Genomic DNA, 18353 nt, shown 5'->3' on the forward strand with positions numbered 1-18353 from the left:
CAGTCCAAGGTTCAGCCCCTCACCTCAGGGGCAAACTGCAGTCTGGATACCGGCCACTCTCCTCATTGGCAAGTGGGGTGCAAAGGGGGGGGGGGAGAACCCAGGCCTGCCCGCTACTCTGGGTCCCGACCCTGGGACCCTATAGCCAGCAGCCACCTACTGCCCTCTCCAATCTGCTGCCTATTTTCCCTGGGCCTCTTCCCCCGTAGCCCTAGCACCCTCTCAGTCCTGGGAGCAAGGCCCCAGCCTGGCAGTGGTCAGCCAGCAGCTCACCCTCGCATGCTGCTTCCCCTGCCCTAGCTATCCCACTTCTTCAGGCACCCAGTCCTCCACCCTTGCCTTCCAGGGAGAGACTGCTCTCTGCTCTGCTGAACAGTCCTTTATATATGGCCCTCGCCGGCCCTGATTGGCTGCTCCAGCAAGCCTTCCCCCTATTGGTGGGCTCAATAAGCCCTTTCCTGATGAGTGGGTTCTGTGCAGCCTCCCTGGTGCTGCTTTTAACCCCTTCTTCTCCCTGTGTGGGGCAACCGCCCCACCACAGTGCTATATAGGTCACCTATCAGATTCCCAGCAAGCCTCATATTTTGCTTGGTACTTTCATCATTGCAGTTCCCATTAACTTTGGCCCAGAAAGTTAGGGCCAGTCGTTTCATTTGTAGCGTAGCTGGCATTTCACTGGAAGTGATCTGAAGTGCACACAGGGGTTGTAATAAATGCACTGCTCACAATTCATAGAGCCTGGGCTTGTAATACATCTACTTTTGAAGTTCTGATTTTGACACTGACCCAAAAGTTTGGCAGCCAAGTCAGTAACTGGTCTGATTAAAGCCCTGTAGGCCACCAGCAGTGTTTTCTTATCTGCGCTCCAGCAAGTCTTTTAAGCAGGTTAGTCCTTTCTGCACATTGATCTTTAACAAGGGTTTTATGACCTTTCTAAAGTAATTTAGTATCAAATATTAACACTAAGAATTTGAACCTTGTAACTATATCTGTTTGTTCTATATACAGATACAGTTTACATTCCTTTGCGACTTTTCTTCCTGTAAAGACCAGTTCTTTGGTTTTAGCAATGGAGAACGCGAAGCCCCACGTATTTCCCCAGTCAGAGGTCTCTCCTAACATGTTGATTCTCTCTTCTGCCCCCTCAGTATTCCTGTTCCTAACGCACAGAGCACAATCATCTGTGAATAGAATGACGCCTGCCCCAGCACTTATTTGTTTTGGGAGATGGTTTACAGTATCATAATATTAAATGAGGTTGGGCTGATAACACTTCCCTTTGGGGTTCCATTTTTAATATTGTACATCAGGGGTGGGCAAACTTTTTGGCCCGAAGGCCACATCTGGGTGGGGAAATTGCATGCAGGGCCATGAATGTAGGGCTGAGGCAGGGGGTTGGGATGTGGGGGGAAGTGCGGGGTGTGGGAGGGGGTGCAGTGTGCAGGAAGGGGCTCAGGGCAAGGGGTTGGGGCAGAAGAGGGGTGCGGGGTGTATGAGGGGGCTCAGGGAAGGGAGTTGGGGTTCAGGAGGGGGTGCACAGTGTGGGAGGGGGCTCAGGGAAGTGGTGCAGGGAGGGGTATGGAGTGTGGGAGGGGGCTCAGGGCAGGGGGTTGGGGTGCAGGAGGGGTGAAAGATGCAGCAGGGGGCTCAGGGCAAGGGGTTGGGGTGCGGCAGAGGGCCCGGGGCAGGTAGTTGGGATGCAGGGTGCCGGAGGGGTTTGGGGTGCAGGCGCCGGCCCGGCGCCGCTTACCTGGAGTGACTCCGGGGTGGCAGTGGCACACAGCAGGGCCAGGGCATGCTCTCTGCCTGCCTGCCCTGGCCCCACGCCACTCCAGGAAGCGGCCGGCACCACCTTCCTGCGGCCCCTGGGGGAGGGGGGCAGAGGGCTCCGCGTATTGCCCTTGCTTGTGGATACCTCCCCCAAAGCTCCCATTGGCCGCGGTCTTTTAGCATTCTTCACTATTTCTTGTAGCTCTGAACTTTCTAATTTCCAACATGGGTTATAGATATTATAAATCCTTAAAGAAATACAACTCCTCTGCATTGGGATCTCCACAGCTTTATATTCTAGGCTTACTTCTTCATTCTCTACTGCTATGTAGTCTAATCTTTCCCTATGAAAGTACAAATGCCTCCTTCTCTTCTTAGCCCTGGTCTACACTACGAGTTTATGTCAAATTTAGCAGCATTATATCGATTTAACCCTGCACCCGTCTGCACGATGAAGCCATTTTTGTCGACTTAAAGGGGTCTTAAAATCGATTTCTGTACTCCTCCCCGACAAGGGGACCAGCCCTGAAATCGACGTCGCCCGGTCGAATTTGGGGTAGTGTGGACACAATTCGACGGTATTGGCCTCCAGGAGCTATCCCAGAGTGCTCCGTCGTGACCGCTCTGGACAGAACTTTGAACTCAGATGCACTAGCCAGGTACACAGGAAAAGCCCCAGGAACTTTTGAATTTCCTTTCCTGTTTGGCCAGTGTGGCGAACTCAGCAGCACTCAGCAGCACAGGAGACCATGCAGTCCCCCCAGAATGTTTCTACGCTCCCCCTATCATCTCCGTCCCTGAGGTTATCACAGATTAGAAGGCGAAAAAACCACACTCGCAATGACATGTTTTCCGAGCTCATGCAGTCCTCCCGCACTGATAGGGCACAGCGTAATGCATGGAGGCATTCAGTGGCAGAGGCCAGGAAAGAATTGCTATGTTTGCTTAGCGGCAAAAGTATCATGCCTCGCTAGCGATCCTGCCCAAGGCAGGTCGCTGTGTCACATGCACTCCACGCTGTGTCAGCCTTGGGCGGGGACAGGACCGCTTTGTGAGCAAGAAGGCCATAGATATAGACATTGCATTAGGTAGCTTCTGTAGCTAGAGAAAACATTCCTGGGCGTTCGGCAAAGTCTGTGACAAAAAAAAGGGAAGCCCCGTAGTGTAGTGGTTATCACATTCACCTAACACACGAAAGCCCCGTAGTGTAGTGGTTATCACGGTCACCTAACATGCAAAATGTCCCTGGTTTGAAACTGGATGGAAACAGGTCACTGTTCCTTTTTCTGACTCCCCTCCTGCATTTTTAGTCTTAGAACAGACCGCGCTGTGAAATTTTACTTTGAATTATATCAATTATGAGTTAAATAATATGGAAGCTCTCTCTAAATTATAGTCCCGGGTTCCTTACCCTTTCAGCTGCTCTGATAAATTAACATTTTTTTTAGGGGCGGGGGAAAATTTTCATGAAGCCTTTTATAGGGACTAATGCTATCTAGGACTCTGAAATAATCTTAACGTGGCCCATAGAGTGCAATCCTTTGTTCTGGATTTGTCATTCCACAAGTTGAACTGCTCCTTACTATTGTCCAGGCTTCATGAGCCACGGGAGCAAGGGGCAGGCTGGGGTAGGTGCGACCGTGCGACTGGGAGAGCAGCCTGAGGCAGAAGCCTCCAGCTCGCATGATATTCCAGGCAGGACTGAATCTCCATGAGACGAAACTTAAAGAAGAGAATGACCTGGCATCACTCCCATTTGGTGCTTGTCACGGACTCACAGATCGTGCCCACTCTTGGCCCCGTGCGGTCCGTGGGGGGTGCCCCTTTCAGTGCGACCGCCCTTCTCAGGGGTCCACTCTCTCTCGGGGTCAGGCCCCTCCACCTCCTGGAGCCGCACCTCTCTGAGCCTTAGCACGTCTGTCTCTGCCATGGGCCTCCTCAGGGAGTCCACTCACTCTGGACCCCCGGGGCCTCCACCCCCGAAGGGGTTGATGCAATCCTGTTCTCTAGACCGGAGTGACTCTCAGCTAGCATAAAACAGGAGGATTTTTTGAGAGTTGAACACAGCACAGGAAACTCTCAGGGCCTCAGGCCTGGCCTCCCTCAGCCCAGCACATCCCAGTGTCTCTGCATCCAGGTGGGCTCTGCCTGCTCTCTCTCTCCAGCCCCGAGCCCCCTGCTTCCCAGCTGGGCATCTGAGCTCCCCGGCTCCAAGCCCCGCCTCTGTCCATTGTCTTCTCTCCAGGTAAACAGGGTTGTAAACTGGGGCCTCCTCTCCTCGCTTCTGTCCTCTGGCTGGAACCAGCTGGTTAGGTCACTGGGTCCTCACTCTGCAGCCCATTGTTCTCCCACTGGCCAGAACCGGCTGCAACTCCTGAGCTGGGTCTCTGGGTCGGGGTCTTAGGTCACCGGTCGCTGGGGTGTCAATCCTTCAGGCCATTGGCTGGGGTCTCACATTCCCTCTCCGGTCCTCTGTAACAATAAACTCCCTCTCCCCTCACCTCGTTAAACCAGTAACACCCAGGGAAACTGAGTCCCACCCCCTCCTCATGCAAACCATTGAAATCCCACTGAAAACAAAAACCAAGAAAATCCCCCACTTCGTCACAGTGCTCTAAGAGAAGGATAGCCATGTCTGTCCAGGCGCCCCTGATCAACCTCACCGAAGTCTGCCAGCTGAGCGGGGCTGAGTGGGACCCCGGCTGGCAGGAGCTGGTGGATGGAGCCCCAGACCGGCAGCGGGCAGAGCCGCTCAGCCTACTGCCGGTCTGGGGCTCTGTCCACCGGCCCCGCTCAGCCCACTGCCTGCCTGGGGTTCCAATCATCCAGGCAGGCAGCGGGCTGAGCGGGTCTGGTGGACGGGACTCCCGAAAAAGGGCGTGAAATGATTGTCGGCCAGTGTTGGCTCAGGGGCTGCCCGCGTCTGCAGACACCGCCTCCACAGCTCCCATTGGCTACAGTTCCAGGCCAATGGGAGCTGTGCCTGTGGAGCAGGCAGTTGTGGCGGGAGCAGCGCGCGAAGCCCCACTGGCTGGCCCTCCCCCTAGGAGCTGAAGGGTCACGAAGCCAGGTAGGGAGCCTGCGAGCCCCACCACCACCACTCCCATCACCAGCGGGGGTCCCGGGCCACCCCCAGAGCACCCCCAGTGCCCCTGGATCGCCCCCAAGCACCTGCAGCCCCATCATCCAAGTTTTAGTCAGGGGTATATAGTAAAAGTCATGACCAAGTCTCAGGCTGTGAATTTTTGTTTACTGCCTGTGACCTGTCCATGACTTTTATTAAAAATACCCGTGATTAAAACGTAGCCTTACTTATAACACGTTGAGGGAGGGAGAGATCTATAAGGCTTGGTTCTCAATATCTGAAACCCTAGTGTTACTCTCTCAGGTAGAGTTCCTCCCTTCAATGTAATCAGTACAATTGCTGGTAGCTTGCGTCTTCAGTACAGTTGCTAGTGGCCTTTTCTGCAGAAAAGGACCTGGGGGTGACAGTGGACGAGAAGCTGGATATGAGTCAACAGTGTGCCCTTGTTGCCAAGAAGCTCTTGGGGCAGGGCCCATTGTTTACTATTAGTATGGTACCCAGCCCAGTGGGGCCTTGCTGTGCTCAACAGTACAGAGGCAGGCTGTGCCCTGAGGACGGTCTAAGGCGGATGTGATGTTCTGCTCTCAACTCCACTGACTAGGAAGGAAGCTGCGGTTCAGCAAGAAAAAGTGGAACCGAAACCGATCACCAAAGTTAACATGCCATAGAATAGCCATGATACTGGGAATTATAATTGAGTGACATTGTGCTGCTCACATGTTGTTAACTAAGGGCTTGTCTATGCTACGGTTACCATCGTCCGTATTTCCCCAGACATGTCCGGCTTTTGCGTCTTTAAATAGCCGTCCGGGAGGTATTGGTAACAAGGTTAAAAGGTCCAGGATTTTCCCCCCTCCCTTCCCTTCCATGGAGAGTGCCGTGTGGTGATTGGGCGGCTGGGCCTGATTGAGCCGCTCCCATTGGCCTCCAGCAGCCAGAGCCCCTCCCCTGCTCCCCCCCTGCTGCCTGCAGTCCGGCAGCGTGTTTTGCCTACACGTGGAGCCAGCATCTGACCGGCATGGGCATGGTAAGGGGAGTCCCAGGGGGCAGTCAGGGAGCAGGGGGAGGGTTGGATGGGTCCCCGGCCTCCACCTGCCACCCCCCTCCGCACGTCCCCCCACACGGGTGTCCCCCCATTCCTCTCCCGTGCCTGCTTGTGCTGCCAGAGTCTGCCCCAGGCTGCCCTTATCCTGCCCTTCCACCCTAGCCCTGAGCCTCTCCAACGCCCCAAATCCTCTGCCCCAGCCCTGAGCCCCTTCCTCCTCAGACCCACAGCCCTCACCCCTGAACCCCCTCCTACCCTCAAACTCCCTCCCAAAGCCTGCACCCCCTCCCTTTGCACCGCCTCCCACCCCCAAACTCCATCCCAGAGCCTGCACCCCTCACCCCCTCCTGCACACCCACCCCCTGCCCCAGCCCAGAGCCTTCACCCAGCATCCAAACTCTATCCCAGAGTCTGCACCCTTCACCCCTCCTGCACCCTAATCCCCAGCCCAGGACCTGCACCCCAGACCTCCTCCCCCCCACCCAACCCCCCTCCCAGAGCCTTAGGCAGGTGGGGGGGGCGGGTTCTGGGCACCACCAAAATTTCTACAAACCTGCCACCTATGCGAGTGGATAAGGGTTGGGGCAGTCAGGGGACAGGTAGGGTCCTTCCCCCCTTCCCTAGAGCTATGCCACTGCACGCGCAGCGCTCTGGGGGCTGGGGCTCTGCGGGGAGTCAGACACGCTCCCCCCTCCCCATGCCGCCATGTGCGTAGCACTCTGGGGGCTGGGGCTGTGTGCTCCCGCGGGGCAGTGTTTGGCTCCGCAGGGAGGCTAGGAGCCTCATCTCATGGTAAGGGGTCCGGGGCCAGGAGGGTTGGATAAGGGGTGGGGGCAGTCAAGGGACAAGGTGGGTTGGATGGGGTGGGATCCCGGGGGGGTGGTTAGGGGTGGGGGGTCTCTGGAGGGGGCAGTCAGGGAGCAGAGGGGATTGGATGGAGCATGGGAGTCCCGGGGTCCCTCAGGGGGCAGGGGTTGGATAGGGATCAGGGCAGTCAGGGGACAGGGGGCAAGGAGGGTCCTGGGGGGCAGTTAGTGGGGTGTGTGTCTCTGGAGGGGGTGGTCAGGGGACAAGGAGCTGGGGGGGGTTGGATGAGTCAGGAGTTCTGGGGAGGGGCTGTCAGGAGGCAGGGGTGTGAAGAGCGGTTGGAGGAGGCAGGGAGTGGGGGGGGTTGTATGGGTTGGGAGTTCTGGGGGTCCTGTCAGGGGGTGGGGAGAAGTTGGATAGGTGTGGGAGTAGAGGGGTAGAGTCCTGGGGGGGCAGTTAGGGGCAGGGGTCCCAGGAGGGGGTAGTCAGGGGACAAGGAGTAGGGGAGGTTGGGGGTTCTGAGGGGGGAAGTCAGGGGGCAGGAAGTAGGAGGGAGTGGATGGGGCGGAACTAGGGCAGGGCAGGGGCAGGGCTAGGGCGGGGCTCCCTGGGTGCACACCCTAATGAAATGGGCTGTGCACGCCTATGGTAATGAAACAAGTGTCACAGAGATCGGACTTTGCCTCCAAATGTTGAGGCTTTCATATATTTTTCTGTTTCTCCTCTTAGGAATCCCCAGATTACACCATCCAGGAAACTCCAGTTTCGGTCCAGCGGCCGAGGCACTAGCAGGTGAGTAGAGCTGATATATCTCTGCTCTTCAGAGACATCTCACAGGTGTTTGGCCGAGTGACGTGAGACCCTACACTCATTCCAATGGCATTTCTCTGTCTGCTTGTATGTAATGCATAACTTCTAACACCACATCCTATCAATGCCAAGATTTCAGGGAATATTCTAGGCATCCGTGACCGGGATCCTATTGATTTTGGGGGAAATCAGAAAACCAGGCACCCAAAACATAATGTGCAGGGAATGATTTTGAAGCTATTTTAATGTCTCTGGAATTTAAGCCACTTTAATCGTCGGTTCAAACATGGGTAAAGTCTCTGCCTCACAAGCTATTTCAAAGCTTCTTCCTCTTTGTCTAACAAGCTGTCAAAATGTGCTTGAACACAAAATCTGGGAATTTCTAAACTGAACTCTTTGAAACACTCCGATCTGCTCTACACCTAGAACTGAGGTCAACCTAGATTCATCATTCATGGCTGTGAAAAGTGTCACGCCCTATGTGATGCAGTGAGATTGAACTAACCCCCACTGTAAAAGCAGCTAGGTCCGCTCGAGATTCTTCTGTTGACCTAGCCTGCTGCCTCTTGAGGGCGTAGATTTACTATGGTGATGGAAAAACCCAATCCGTTGCTATACTAAGTGTCTACACTACAGCACTGCAGGTCTACCTCTGGAGCGCCTGCAGGGCAGACATACATTCAGGGTTTCTTGCTGTAACTTTTGCGGTAGGGGAGTAGTTTCCAGTTATAAATCGTGCTAGGTTGAGGCTATGTCTGCACTACCATAGAATCATAGAATATTAGGGTTGGAAGAGACCTCAGGAGGTCATCTAATCCAACCCCAACACCAAGCCTATGCCAGCATAGAATTCCAGCATAGATATGCTGGCACAGACCCTTAGTGAAGGTGGAACATATGATAACGGAAGGAGTTTCCCTGTCCGGGTAGAAACACCACCTCCCTGAACGACGTTAGCTACGGTGACAAAAGCACTCTAGTTAGCATGAATGAGTTTCTCCAGCTTCAGTGCTCTCAACTCAGGCTTGGTCTACACTTGAAAGCTATATCGTCATAGCTACATCGGTCAGGGATGTGAAAAAAACCACATCCCTGACCAACAGGGCTACGCCGACAAAACCCCAGGGTAGAGGCAGATGCAGATGTCATCTGAGCTAACGGGGGCCTGCTCTACTCTTAACAAATTAGATTGACCTAGCTAGATGACTCAGGGCTGCGAAAAATTTCACACCCTGAGCAATGTAGTTAGGTTGACCTAGCCCGCAGTGTAGACACAGCTTCGTCGATGGAAGAATTCTTCTATTGACCTAGCATCTTACGTCGATGGAAAAAGCACTTCTGTCGATGTGGGTAGCGTCTACCCTATGGTGCTACAGCAGCACAACTGCAGTGTCATTGCTCTGCCACGGGAGCACTCACAGACCCAAAGTTCAGGGAGGTGGTGTTGCCTTCTGTGGCCGTACCCTGCATCTACAGCAGGGGGCTGCATAGCTACGCCCACATAGGCTTTGTAGCGTAGACGTAGCCAGGTAGTGAGTCAGTTAATTTCTAGACAACTCAAGACTAAACCTGCTATTGAAATATAAATACACATTGTACGTGTGAGTCATCCAGAGGGTTTTAACTCGAGTAAACCAAGTTGTCAATTGCGTAAACCACACATGGATACAAGTCATTTTGCTGTGTTATCAGTTGCAGCTGGCATGAAGGTGGTTTCTCCAGCTCAGCTTCACCGTTGCAGTGACTGGCTCTAGAGACGGAGCGGGAGTTCATTCAGGTGATTCACTCAAGGTGCTGTGACAGCCATACGCCTGTTCCCTGAGTGGATTTCTTGGTGGTCTCCCTAGATAGGGCTGTAAAAGAGGGTTAATAGGGTGCTTGTCAGAGACAGGACTTCCGTTGTTAGCCAGCAGGGGGTGTTCTCCCTGGCTAGGTGATGATGGTCCCACTCACCGTCTCTTTCATGCAGACGTTTTGACTTCAGGAAGTGACATGTTGAACAACACGGGACGTTTTGTATCTTTTCTGTACCTCTGCTGGGTAAAGCTGATGTGGGCCAACCAGGAAATGACCCATACTCATGGCAAAATCTTGGCATATTCAACCAGGATCCGAGTTGTGTCCCTTCTCATTATCCAATGAGAAAACAAGGCCTCTTGCAACTTTGGAAAACTCCAGGATCTTTATGTAAAACACCTTGTGCCACCCCAGTTGGTATCAGACCTGTGGGGTCATGCACTGAACATCTGCTGGCTCAGTTCCGGTCAGTAACTTACTGCCATAAGTTACCTTCCGTGACCCCCCTGCCCTGTGCTCCTTTGGCCAGTTTTGCCTGACTCCACACTCTTTCCATCAGCACTCTTAGCTGTTTGCAGAAATGTCCATCTGGAAGTTGGAACAGAATCTTGATGGAAAGTCTCTTCCCACGCCTGGATGGCTCTGTCCTTGGGTCGTAGTTCTTCACCCAGTCATATACAGTCATTTCACTCATTTGCTTCATCTGTCACCAACAGGAGAGAACAGTTAATGAAATAACACTAACAGCTCTACACACCTCCGTACCAGGGCTTGATTATTCCCTAGACCTCAGTGACAAGGTCAATAGCGTCACTTCACACATGAAACGCCTTCTGGTGCACCTGCCATGCACCCAGTTCATCAGGCCTCATGGTCAGTTAGGCCGTAGAACATTTTGGTTGGTTGTTCTTAAAGATTTACACTTCACATTGGCTTTTCCCCCCTGCCGTCTGAATGCATCAGCTTCTTTAATAGCAAAGAGACACCTAGCTAGCGAGACCTTTGTTAGTGGTTAGTTATATATATTTTTATTGACCATGTTTCTATATGGGACTGAAATCCCACCTCTAGTGGCTCTGTGGATAAGTGAGGATATTTGCATGGCTGTGTGTGTGCCTGTCAGTGCAGTGGATCAGAGCCCACCATTCCCATGACCCTGTGTGCAGGCAAAGATGTGCACTTGCCGCGACCAACAGACCCCATACCCAGATGTGCCCAGCTGCAGAAGTATGAACCTAGCATCCATTTGGACTCAATAGCTGGGCCCAGCACTAGGCTAGTGCCCACAGACAGGTTCCTGGAGGGGATGGCTGAGAGCAGAGGGTTCTTCTTTCACCTAGGGTTACCATATTTAACAAATAAAAAAAGAAGACCCTCCACGGGGCCCTGGCCCCGCCCATTTCCCACACCCATCCCACCCCTTCCCCGCCCCAACCCTGCCCCCTCCTCCCTCCCACTCCCACGCGAAAAGGGCTGCCCGAGCGCTACCGGCTTCACGGTTTGCCGGGCAGCCCCCAGACCCTGCGCCCCCAGCCGGCGCTTCCCCAGCGCAGCTGGAGCCCGGGAGGGGAAGCGCCCAGCCGGGGGCGCAGGGTCTGGAGGCTGCCCGGCAAACCGTGAAGCCGGTAGTGCTTGGGCTTCGGGCAGCCCCTACGCCTCCGGACCCTGCGCCCCCGGCCGGGCACTTCCCCTCCTGGGCTGCGGCGGCGCAGGGTCCGGAGGCATGGGGGCTGCCCAAAGCCCGTAGCGCTCGGCTCTTAAACAGAGCCGAAGAGTCAGGGGAGGAGCAGAGCAGCCGCGGGAGGGGAAGTGCCCGGCCGACATTTTCCCGGACATGTTCGGCTTTTTGGCAATTCCTCCCGGACGGGGGTTTGAGTGCCGAAAAACCGGACATGTCCGGGAAAAACCGGACGTATGGTAACCCTATTTCACCTCCAGACAAAGGCAGAGACAGATGCACTGGCTGAGAGCTGAAGGGAGATGAATTCAGGCTGGGAATAAGGGGCCAGTGTTTACCAGGGAGGGGTTTACCACTGGAACAGGATCAGCTCCCCTAGGGACGGAATGGATTCTCCCTCACTGTGAGTCTCTCTGTGGAGATGGGGCGGCCCTTTCTCGAAGCTCCGCTCTAGCTCAGCCAGCAGTTACTGGGCTGGCGGCAGGAATCACTGGGGGAGATTGGGAATCACATTGGGCCCTGCTGCCCGTTATATGTATGAATCCCGCTGCACAAAGACAATGAGAATTTCAAGCTCTTCTGGGCTTGGCCTGTCTCTGTTCTGTGTCCGTACAGCGCCTGGCACAGGGGCCCTAGGTAATAACTCTGCTAGCTCCCTTGGCACCCAACAGAAATGGCCCCTCCTGAGCTGGGACCATTGGTGTAAACACCCCTCTGGTGCCATCACCGGCACGCTTAGAGCCCTGGCCTGCTAGTGGCAGGAGAGAGGCGCCTGTCCCTGGACTGAGGGAGTAGCTGCCCGGGGCTGATGCTCTGCATAGCTAGGTAGTAGAGTGAGACACGTGCCCACGCACACACGCAACCTCACACACAAGGGAAGGTTAGAGCAGCGCAGGGGCTCGTGAGCTCTGCAAGCCGGGGCCGGGGGTGGGGGTGGGGGTAGTGGGTTTGCACAGAGGGAGGGGCTGGGAGTCTGGACTCCTGGCTTCTATTGTGAGGCACGTCTGATTGTATTCTGTGATGGCCTGGCTCAGTATTTGCTGTAGGAGCCCCCCTTCTTTGATCCAGCAGCGCAGCTGCCTTTAGCAAGGAAACTCAGTCCCTAGCTATGCAGCCGAAGAAGTGAGGTTTTTACCCACAAAAGCTTATGCCCAAATAAATCTGTTAGGCTTTAAGGTGCCACCAGACTCCTTGTTGTCTGGGGATGCGGTTCTGGGGCTGGAGCCACTAGATGGCTCTGGCTCTGGGAGGCAAAGCTCATGTTTCTCTCTCTCTCTCAATCTCTTCAGCACTTCCTGGTGGTGCAGCTCCTGTCCTAGTCCCCAGTCCCCATTGTGCCTCCCTTTCTCCCTCCACACGGCATTACGACCTGGGGCTATGGGGGCCCGGGAGCCAGGTCTGAGCATCCCTTGGTGCCTGGGAGAGTGCATCAGCCAGCAGGTGCGGGGAAGCAGGACTCCTGGGTTCTGCCCCCGGCCCTGGCAGGGGAGGGGGGTCTGGTAGGTTAGAGTTGGGGGTAGCAGTTGGGGGTGAGTGCTTGCCTTGGGCAACCCCTCAGAGTGGTTGTGCCTCTCTCTGCTCTAGTGAGGTTTATCTAGTCCCTCTCTGGGGTGCTCAGTGATTGTGAGAAACAGGCCAAGCGGGTGTGTGGACTCGTTCCCAGGAGTCTGTGCAGACCTCACTCCTTGCTGTACATGAACAACAGATCATCCCTGAAACTGGGGGGGCTTTTTCTGCTCGCTGTTTGCTGGCTGCAAGTTAGGGGGCTGTTTTTCATGGAAATGTTGGAAAGAAAATAAATTGTTTTTGTGTGTCCCCGTCCCCCCTTTCCCAGTTGGCAAAATAATTCCAGAGAGATTTTTTTCTCAGAACTTTCAGTAGTTGGCCAGTTTCAGCTCCTGGAGAAAAACTCCCGCTTGCCCTGCTCTTCCTCACCGGGGCAGGATTTCTGATTCCCATGGAAGCACCCTGCGTCCGGGATCTCCAGGGCTCTGAGGACACGGATGGGCCACAAGGCATCCACAGAGGTGAGAGAGCTCAGAGAGCATCTCTGAGACATGTAAATATCCCAGTGGGGCTGGGGTGAGCTCCTCCCGCCACAGCCCCAGTTCCGTCCCATCCCGGTTAGTTCAATAGCATGCCATAGATCTTGGTTTCCAAATCACAGGTTTTCTCCTAGCTTCTTAATGGATTTGGGGCGGGGGGAGGGGGAATCAGCAAGATTCTGGAAATGCACTGGTTTTTGCAAAGTACGACCAGGCGAGGTCCTCTTTCAAAAAGTCCGCTGCCCACAGCCAAAATTGTCTGGGAAGTGGGTTGTCAGGCCCCAGAGAATTTTATGTGTGTGAAACACCCAGGTTTTCAGTGGATGAAAGAAGTAGCTAATGACCGCGATGGAAATCTGGGTCCAAGAATATTGAAGCGACGAAAAATGCTTCAGGCCGGAAGCCGCGAAAGGAACGTTTTTTGTAGTGGAACTAGTTTTTCATTGTAATAGCTGCATTACGCCCTCCTGGCCGTGGCATGCATGGATTGCACTGACCTTGACTCATTTCTGACAGCAGCTCTGGCCCTTTGCCTCCCATCCTTCTGCGAAGAGCAGAGAGCAAAGACTACACAGGAGGAGAGATTTCGCTCCTGCCCTGTTTAATCTCACTCGCGGCTCTAGTGGCAGGAAGTTGGTAATGAGGACAGAATCTGGCCCTTTCTATGTCATAATGTCTTAGAATTGCCTAGATGTCAGAGACAGCAGAGTCCATCGTGCCCATCCAGTCCAGCCTCCTGCCTAACCCAGGCCAGGAATCTCCCCAGCGATTCCTGCCTCTGGCCCAGTAACTCCTGGCTGAGCTAGAGCGGAGCTTTGAGAGAGAGACGCCCCATCTCCACCGACAGACTCCCAGTGATGGACAACCCACCTCCTCCCTAGAGGAGCTCTCCCAATGGTTCCTTCCCCTCCCAGCTAAATACTGGCCCCTAATTCCCAGCCTCCATTTGTCTCCCTTCTGCTCCCAGCCAGTGCATCGTGCTCTGCCTTTGTATTTTAAAGATCCCAACCTATTACAGTTGTGCTCTCTGAGGTTACCTTTCTCCTAATCTTTTATGGTTTTTATAGTCACTGTGTGTCTGTGCAGTGCCCACCGCTACAGGGCCCTGATCTCAGTCGCTGTGTGTCTGTGCAGTGCCTGGCATGATGGGCCCCTGATCTCAGTCGCTGTGTGTCTGCGCAGCGCCTGGCATGATGGGCCCTGATCTCAGTCGCTGTGTGTCTGCGCAGCGCCTGGCATGATGGGCCCCTGATCTCAGTCGCTGATCTCTCTCTCTCTCTCTCCCAGGATTCCCCTCTCCCAGCTGTTCATTGTCTCCCTTTTCCTTCCCATAGGTGCCGAGATGCTGCACAGGGACGAGGAGGGGAGTCCGTGGCAGGATGAAGCCTTGTCGGGCGAGGTGTCCGAGGACCTGCCCGGGGCCGAGGCTCAGCCGGATGGAGCACAGGGTGCAGGGAGCGCGAAGCGGAAGACATGCCCTGAGTGCGGGAAGAGCTTTGTCTGGAGCTCGCACCTGGCTCAGCACCGGCGCATGCACACCGGGGAGCGGCCGTTCCAGTGCGGTGAGTGCGGCAAGAGCTTCAGCCGCAGCTCCAACCTAGTGAAGCACCAGGGCACCCACACCGGCGAACGCCCCTACCGCTGCCCCGACTGCGGCCGCGGTTTCACCGACTCCTCCAACCTGGCCGCTCACCTGCGCGGCCATGCCGGCCACAAGCCCCACCGCTGCCCCCAGTGCGGGAAGGGCTTTGCCCGGCGCTCCCACATCGCCACGCACAGGCGCACCCACACCGGCGAGCGCCCCTTCCCCTGCCCCGACTGTGGCAAGGCCTTCGCCCAGCGCTCCGACCTGGTGGCCCACCGCCGCACCCACACCGGGGAGCGCCCCTACCAGTGCACTGTGTGCGGCAAGCGCTTTGGCATGAGCTCCACCCTGACGGTGCACTGGCGCACCCACACTGGTGAGAAACCCTACCGCTGCCACCAGTGCGGCAAAGGCTTCACCCAGAACTCGGGCTTCCTCATCCACCAGCGGCTGCACGCCGGAGACAAGCCCTACAAGTGCGGACAATGCGGCAAGGCCTTCAGCGTCAGCTCCGATCTCCTCGCCCACCGGAGGGGCCATGACGCTGGGGCTGCGGCCCACAAGTGCCCTGACTGTGGGGCTGGCTTCGGTGCTAGCACTGAACTCCTGAACCACCAGAGCAGTGCCCACGGGGAGAAGATGCCACACCGGTGCGCAGCTTGTGGGAAAGCCTTCCGGCTCCACGCTGCCCTCGGCAGGCACCAAAGAACTCACAGCCAGCAGAGATCGCACAGCTGCTGCCAGTGTGGGAAAAGCTTCCTGCACTGTTCGTCCCTCAGCGCCCACCTGAAGACCCACACTGGGGAGAAGCCCTTCAAATGCACCCAGTGCGGGAAGGACTTCCGCCAGAGTTCGGCCCTGATCAGACACCAGAGGACTCACACGGGCTAGGGACTGGCCACGGCTCACCCTTGGGGGTCAGGGACCGGCTTGGAGATCAAGAGGAGCAGAGGACAGATGTCAGATTGGGGTGGACGCTGGGAAGGTGGGGATGGGCTCTGGGGGAGGGTCCTAGCACCTAGATGGAGAGTTTGGGGGTGGGGGCTAGGATGGGAAGGAGCTGGGTCGTGGGGGCAGGAGGGTCAAGTGAAGTAAAGCATGGAGTCTGATTGGCATCCCTGGAGAGTATCACACACGTCAGGGCAAAGCTTGCTGGTGGCACAAAAGTGAGTGGGTGGGAATAACAATGGGGGCAGAGCTGGCTCATGGATCTCACCCCCATGCTCTGGGTCTAACTTTTCGCCATGTTTGGGGTCAGGAGGGAGTGCTCCCGCTCCCCCCCCCCCCCGGGGGCAGATTGGCAGAGACCCTGGGTGTTTTTCGCTTCCTCTGCAGCATGGGGCATACGTCACTTGTAGGTTTGAACTAGAGTAAATGGTGAATTCTCTGTCTCTTGAAGTCTTTACATCATAATTTGAGAACTTCAGTAACTCAGCCAGCGGTTACGGGCCTGTTAAGGGAGTGGATGGGGGAGGTTTTGTGGCCTGCAACGTGGAGGAGGTCAGACTAGATGATCATGATGGTCCCTTGTGGCCTTAAAGTCTATGAGGAATAGGGGTCAGTTGAGATCATTCGAACAAGGTGCTTTTTAATACAGCCAAATGCAAGGTCATCTTTCTAGGCCCAAGGAATGCAGGCCAGACCGGCAGAATGCGGACTGTACCCTGGAAAGCAGAGGCCCTGAAAAGGATGTAGGTAAATCCACTCTGCAGTGCTGTGGTTAAGAGGGTAGCTTGCTCCTGGGCTGTGTGAGCAGGGAAATACCGAGTCAGTGGAGAAGGCGTGTTCCTGCATGCGGCACTGGGGAGACGATTCCTGGATCCTGTGTCCAATCCCGGGGTTCACACTTCAAAAGACAGCCCATGTCCAGTGAAAGGAAATGCCCTTTGCCGTGCCCTGTGGAACTCATTGCCACCTGGTGTTTCCGAGTCCAAGAACCGAACATGTCTCAGTGAAGGGATTGGGGGCAGATGGAAAGAGGGCGCTTCACACCTGCAGAGGAGCCGCTCTTCGGTGTCCAGGTGGGAAGCGAGAACGTTCACAGTTTTCCATCGTCACTAGTCACTCCTGGCCCCGCTTCACGCCGGGAGCCAAACTCGGACTGGGAGCAAACCAGCTCCTCCCACAACTGCCCACTGCAGGCCTCACGCCCCTCTGAACGGGCTGCTCCTGGGCATGGTCAGAGCTGGGACGCCGGCTAGAGGGGCCCCTGGGCTGATCCAGGGTTCATGTTGCCCCCACAGATGGTGAGCTCTTGGGAGCAGGCGCTTTCTCTTTGTTCTGTGTTCGTCTGGCGCCCAGCACAATGGGCACCTGGCCTATAGGCCCCACCATAACTCAAATAAACAATAACAACCCAGCTTGGCAGGGGAGGGGGAGGGGGTGTGGGGGCACTGCAGTGAAGGACTGCAGCTATTGGGGATGGTAGAGTTGGGAAGGAGCTGACTGTCTGTCTTGGGGGCAGGAAATGTGATATGGGGCCTTTCCCCTGGGGTGGGGGGGGTGCTTCCTTCACTCACTGGACCGAGACCAGCTTTTGTGGCTGCGGAATCCAGTTTACTCAGACACAATGGCTGCCACAAACATACAGTCCTCACACCGTCTGTCTGCGCGGTCAGACTTGTGCTTCTGTCTTGCCTAAAACCCTGTGGACCAATGGAGTGCGCGCACGCACGCACACACACGCACACCTAGGAACAAGGGCCCAACAGGGGGCGCTGCAGACCCACCCGCACACAAAACCCCTCAGCCATACTCACGGCAGGAGTGAATTGTGGGAGTTCAGTCCTTGCCTCCCATCATGCCCCAGGAGGATGGGGGCAGGTTTTCCCACAGTGCCTAATGCTCCCAGGAGCAACTCTGTTCTGGGAATCCTGCCGGGAGGTGGGGGTGGGGCTTGTTCCCCAGTAATTGCTGTGTGGGGATGGGCAGAGGGTGCAGGGCATAGGACGCATGGTGGAGGGCGCAGGGCAGAAAGTCACAGCAGGATGAAGGGTAGAAAGCGGCTATGGGACAGAGTTGGGGGGCTGAGGAGGAGGGGGCAGAGGCATGAAGAGTCAGGAGGCAGAGAAGGGTGCAGGAGGAGGAAGGGGGATGAGGCACAGGAGTGTGGGTGGGAGGGATGTGGGATGGAGGCCAGTGGAGCTATGGGAGGGAACTAAAGGGTGGAGGAGGCAGAGGGGTGCAAAGGTGGCCCATGCTAGCTCCCCGCAAGGCAAGTTTATCCAATGAGAGTCAAGCATTGTGAGTGCAAACAAACCCTAAGAGGGAAACCTGGAACAAAATAAACCCCATGACTCCAAACATAAAATCTAGGGGCTTGGTTTTTAAAACCACTAAAAACTGAAAAGTGTCATCAAAAATCAATTTTCTAGGGGTCTCTAGTTCCCAGAGGACTCTGAGCCATGTAGATTTAACCCCTGATTATCAGAGCCCTTGAGCAGCAGGATTCAGCCTCCTGGGCACAGTGTATGAAACCCATCCCCTCAGAGCAACTGTCTCAGGCTCTCGCCAGACTCAGGCAGGGCCAGCGTCTGTGCAGTGCCCTGCACAACAGGACCCCCATTCTGGTTGAATTCACAGTAATAATAATGGGCTCTTGATGGATCCCTCCTGTGATCCCAGACATTGTCCCTGCCCGGATGGCCTCCCAGTCTAGTTTTGGAGTCAAGTCCCGGAGTGCAGCACCAGCAGTGCAGACACTACGGGGGCTTTAGGGTGGGTTTCTCCCC

General features: G+C 55.5%; 1 protein-coding gene across 2 annotated transcripts; it reads left to right on the forward strand.

The window, feature by feature from the left end:
• The first annotated feature begins 5835 nt into the window (after window positions 1-5835).
• LOC101952030 (zinc finger protein 239-like) lies at window positions 5836-16013 on the forward strand. Of its 2 annotated transcripts, none has more exons than XM_065594389.1 (3): window positions 5836-5882; window positions 7437-7499; window positions 14372-16013. In XM_065594389.1, exon 3 carries the CDS (start codon window positions 14380-14382, stop codon window positions 15511-15513), a length of 1134 nt encoding a protein of 377 aa, XP_065450461.1. In that variant the 5' UTR covers window positions 5836-5882; window positions 7437-7499; window positions 14372-14379; the 3' UTR covers window positions 15514-16013. The 2 variants fall into 2 exon arrangements, with proteins under 2 accessions (XP_065450461.1, XP_005289514.2); XM_005289457.4 differs by lacking the exons at window positions 5836-5882; window positions 7437-7499 and adding exons at window positions 12274-12432; window positions 12862-13019.
• The last annotated feature ends 2340 nt before the right edge of the window (window positions 16014-18353 follow it).

Source organism: Chrysemys picta, chromosome 4 (assembly GCF_011386835.1).
Source record: "Chrysemys picta bellii isolate R12L10 chromosome 4, ASM1138683v2, whole genome shotgun sequence".
In the NCBI taxonomy this organism is placed as follows: Eukaryota; Metazoa; Chordata; order Testudines; family Emydidae; genus Chrysemys; species Chrysemys picta.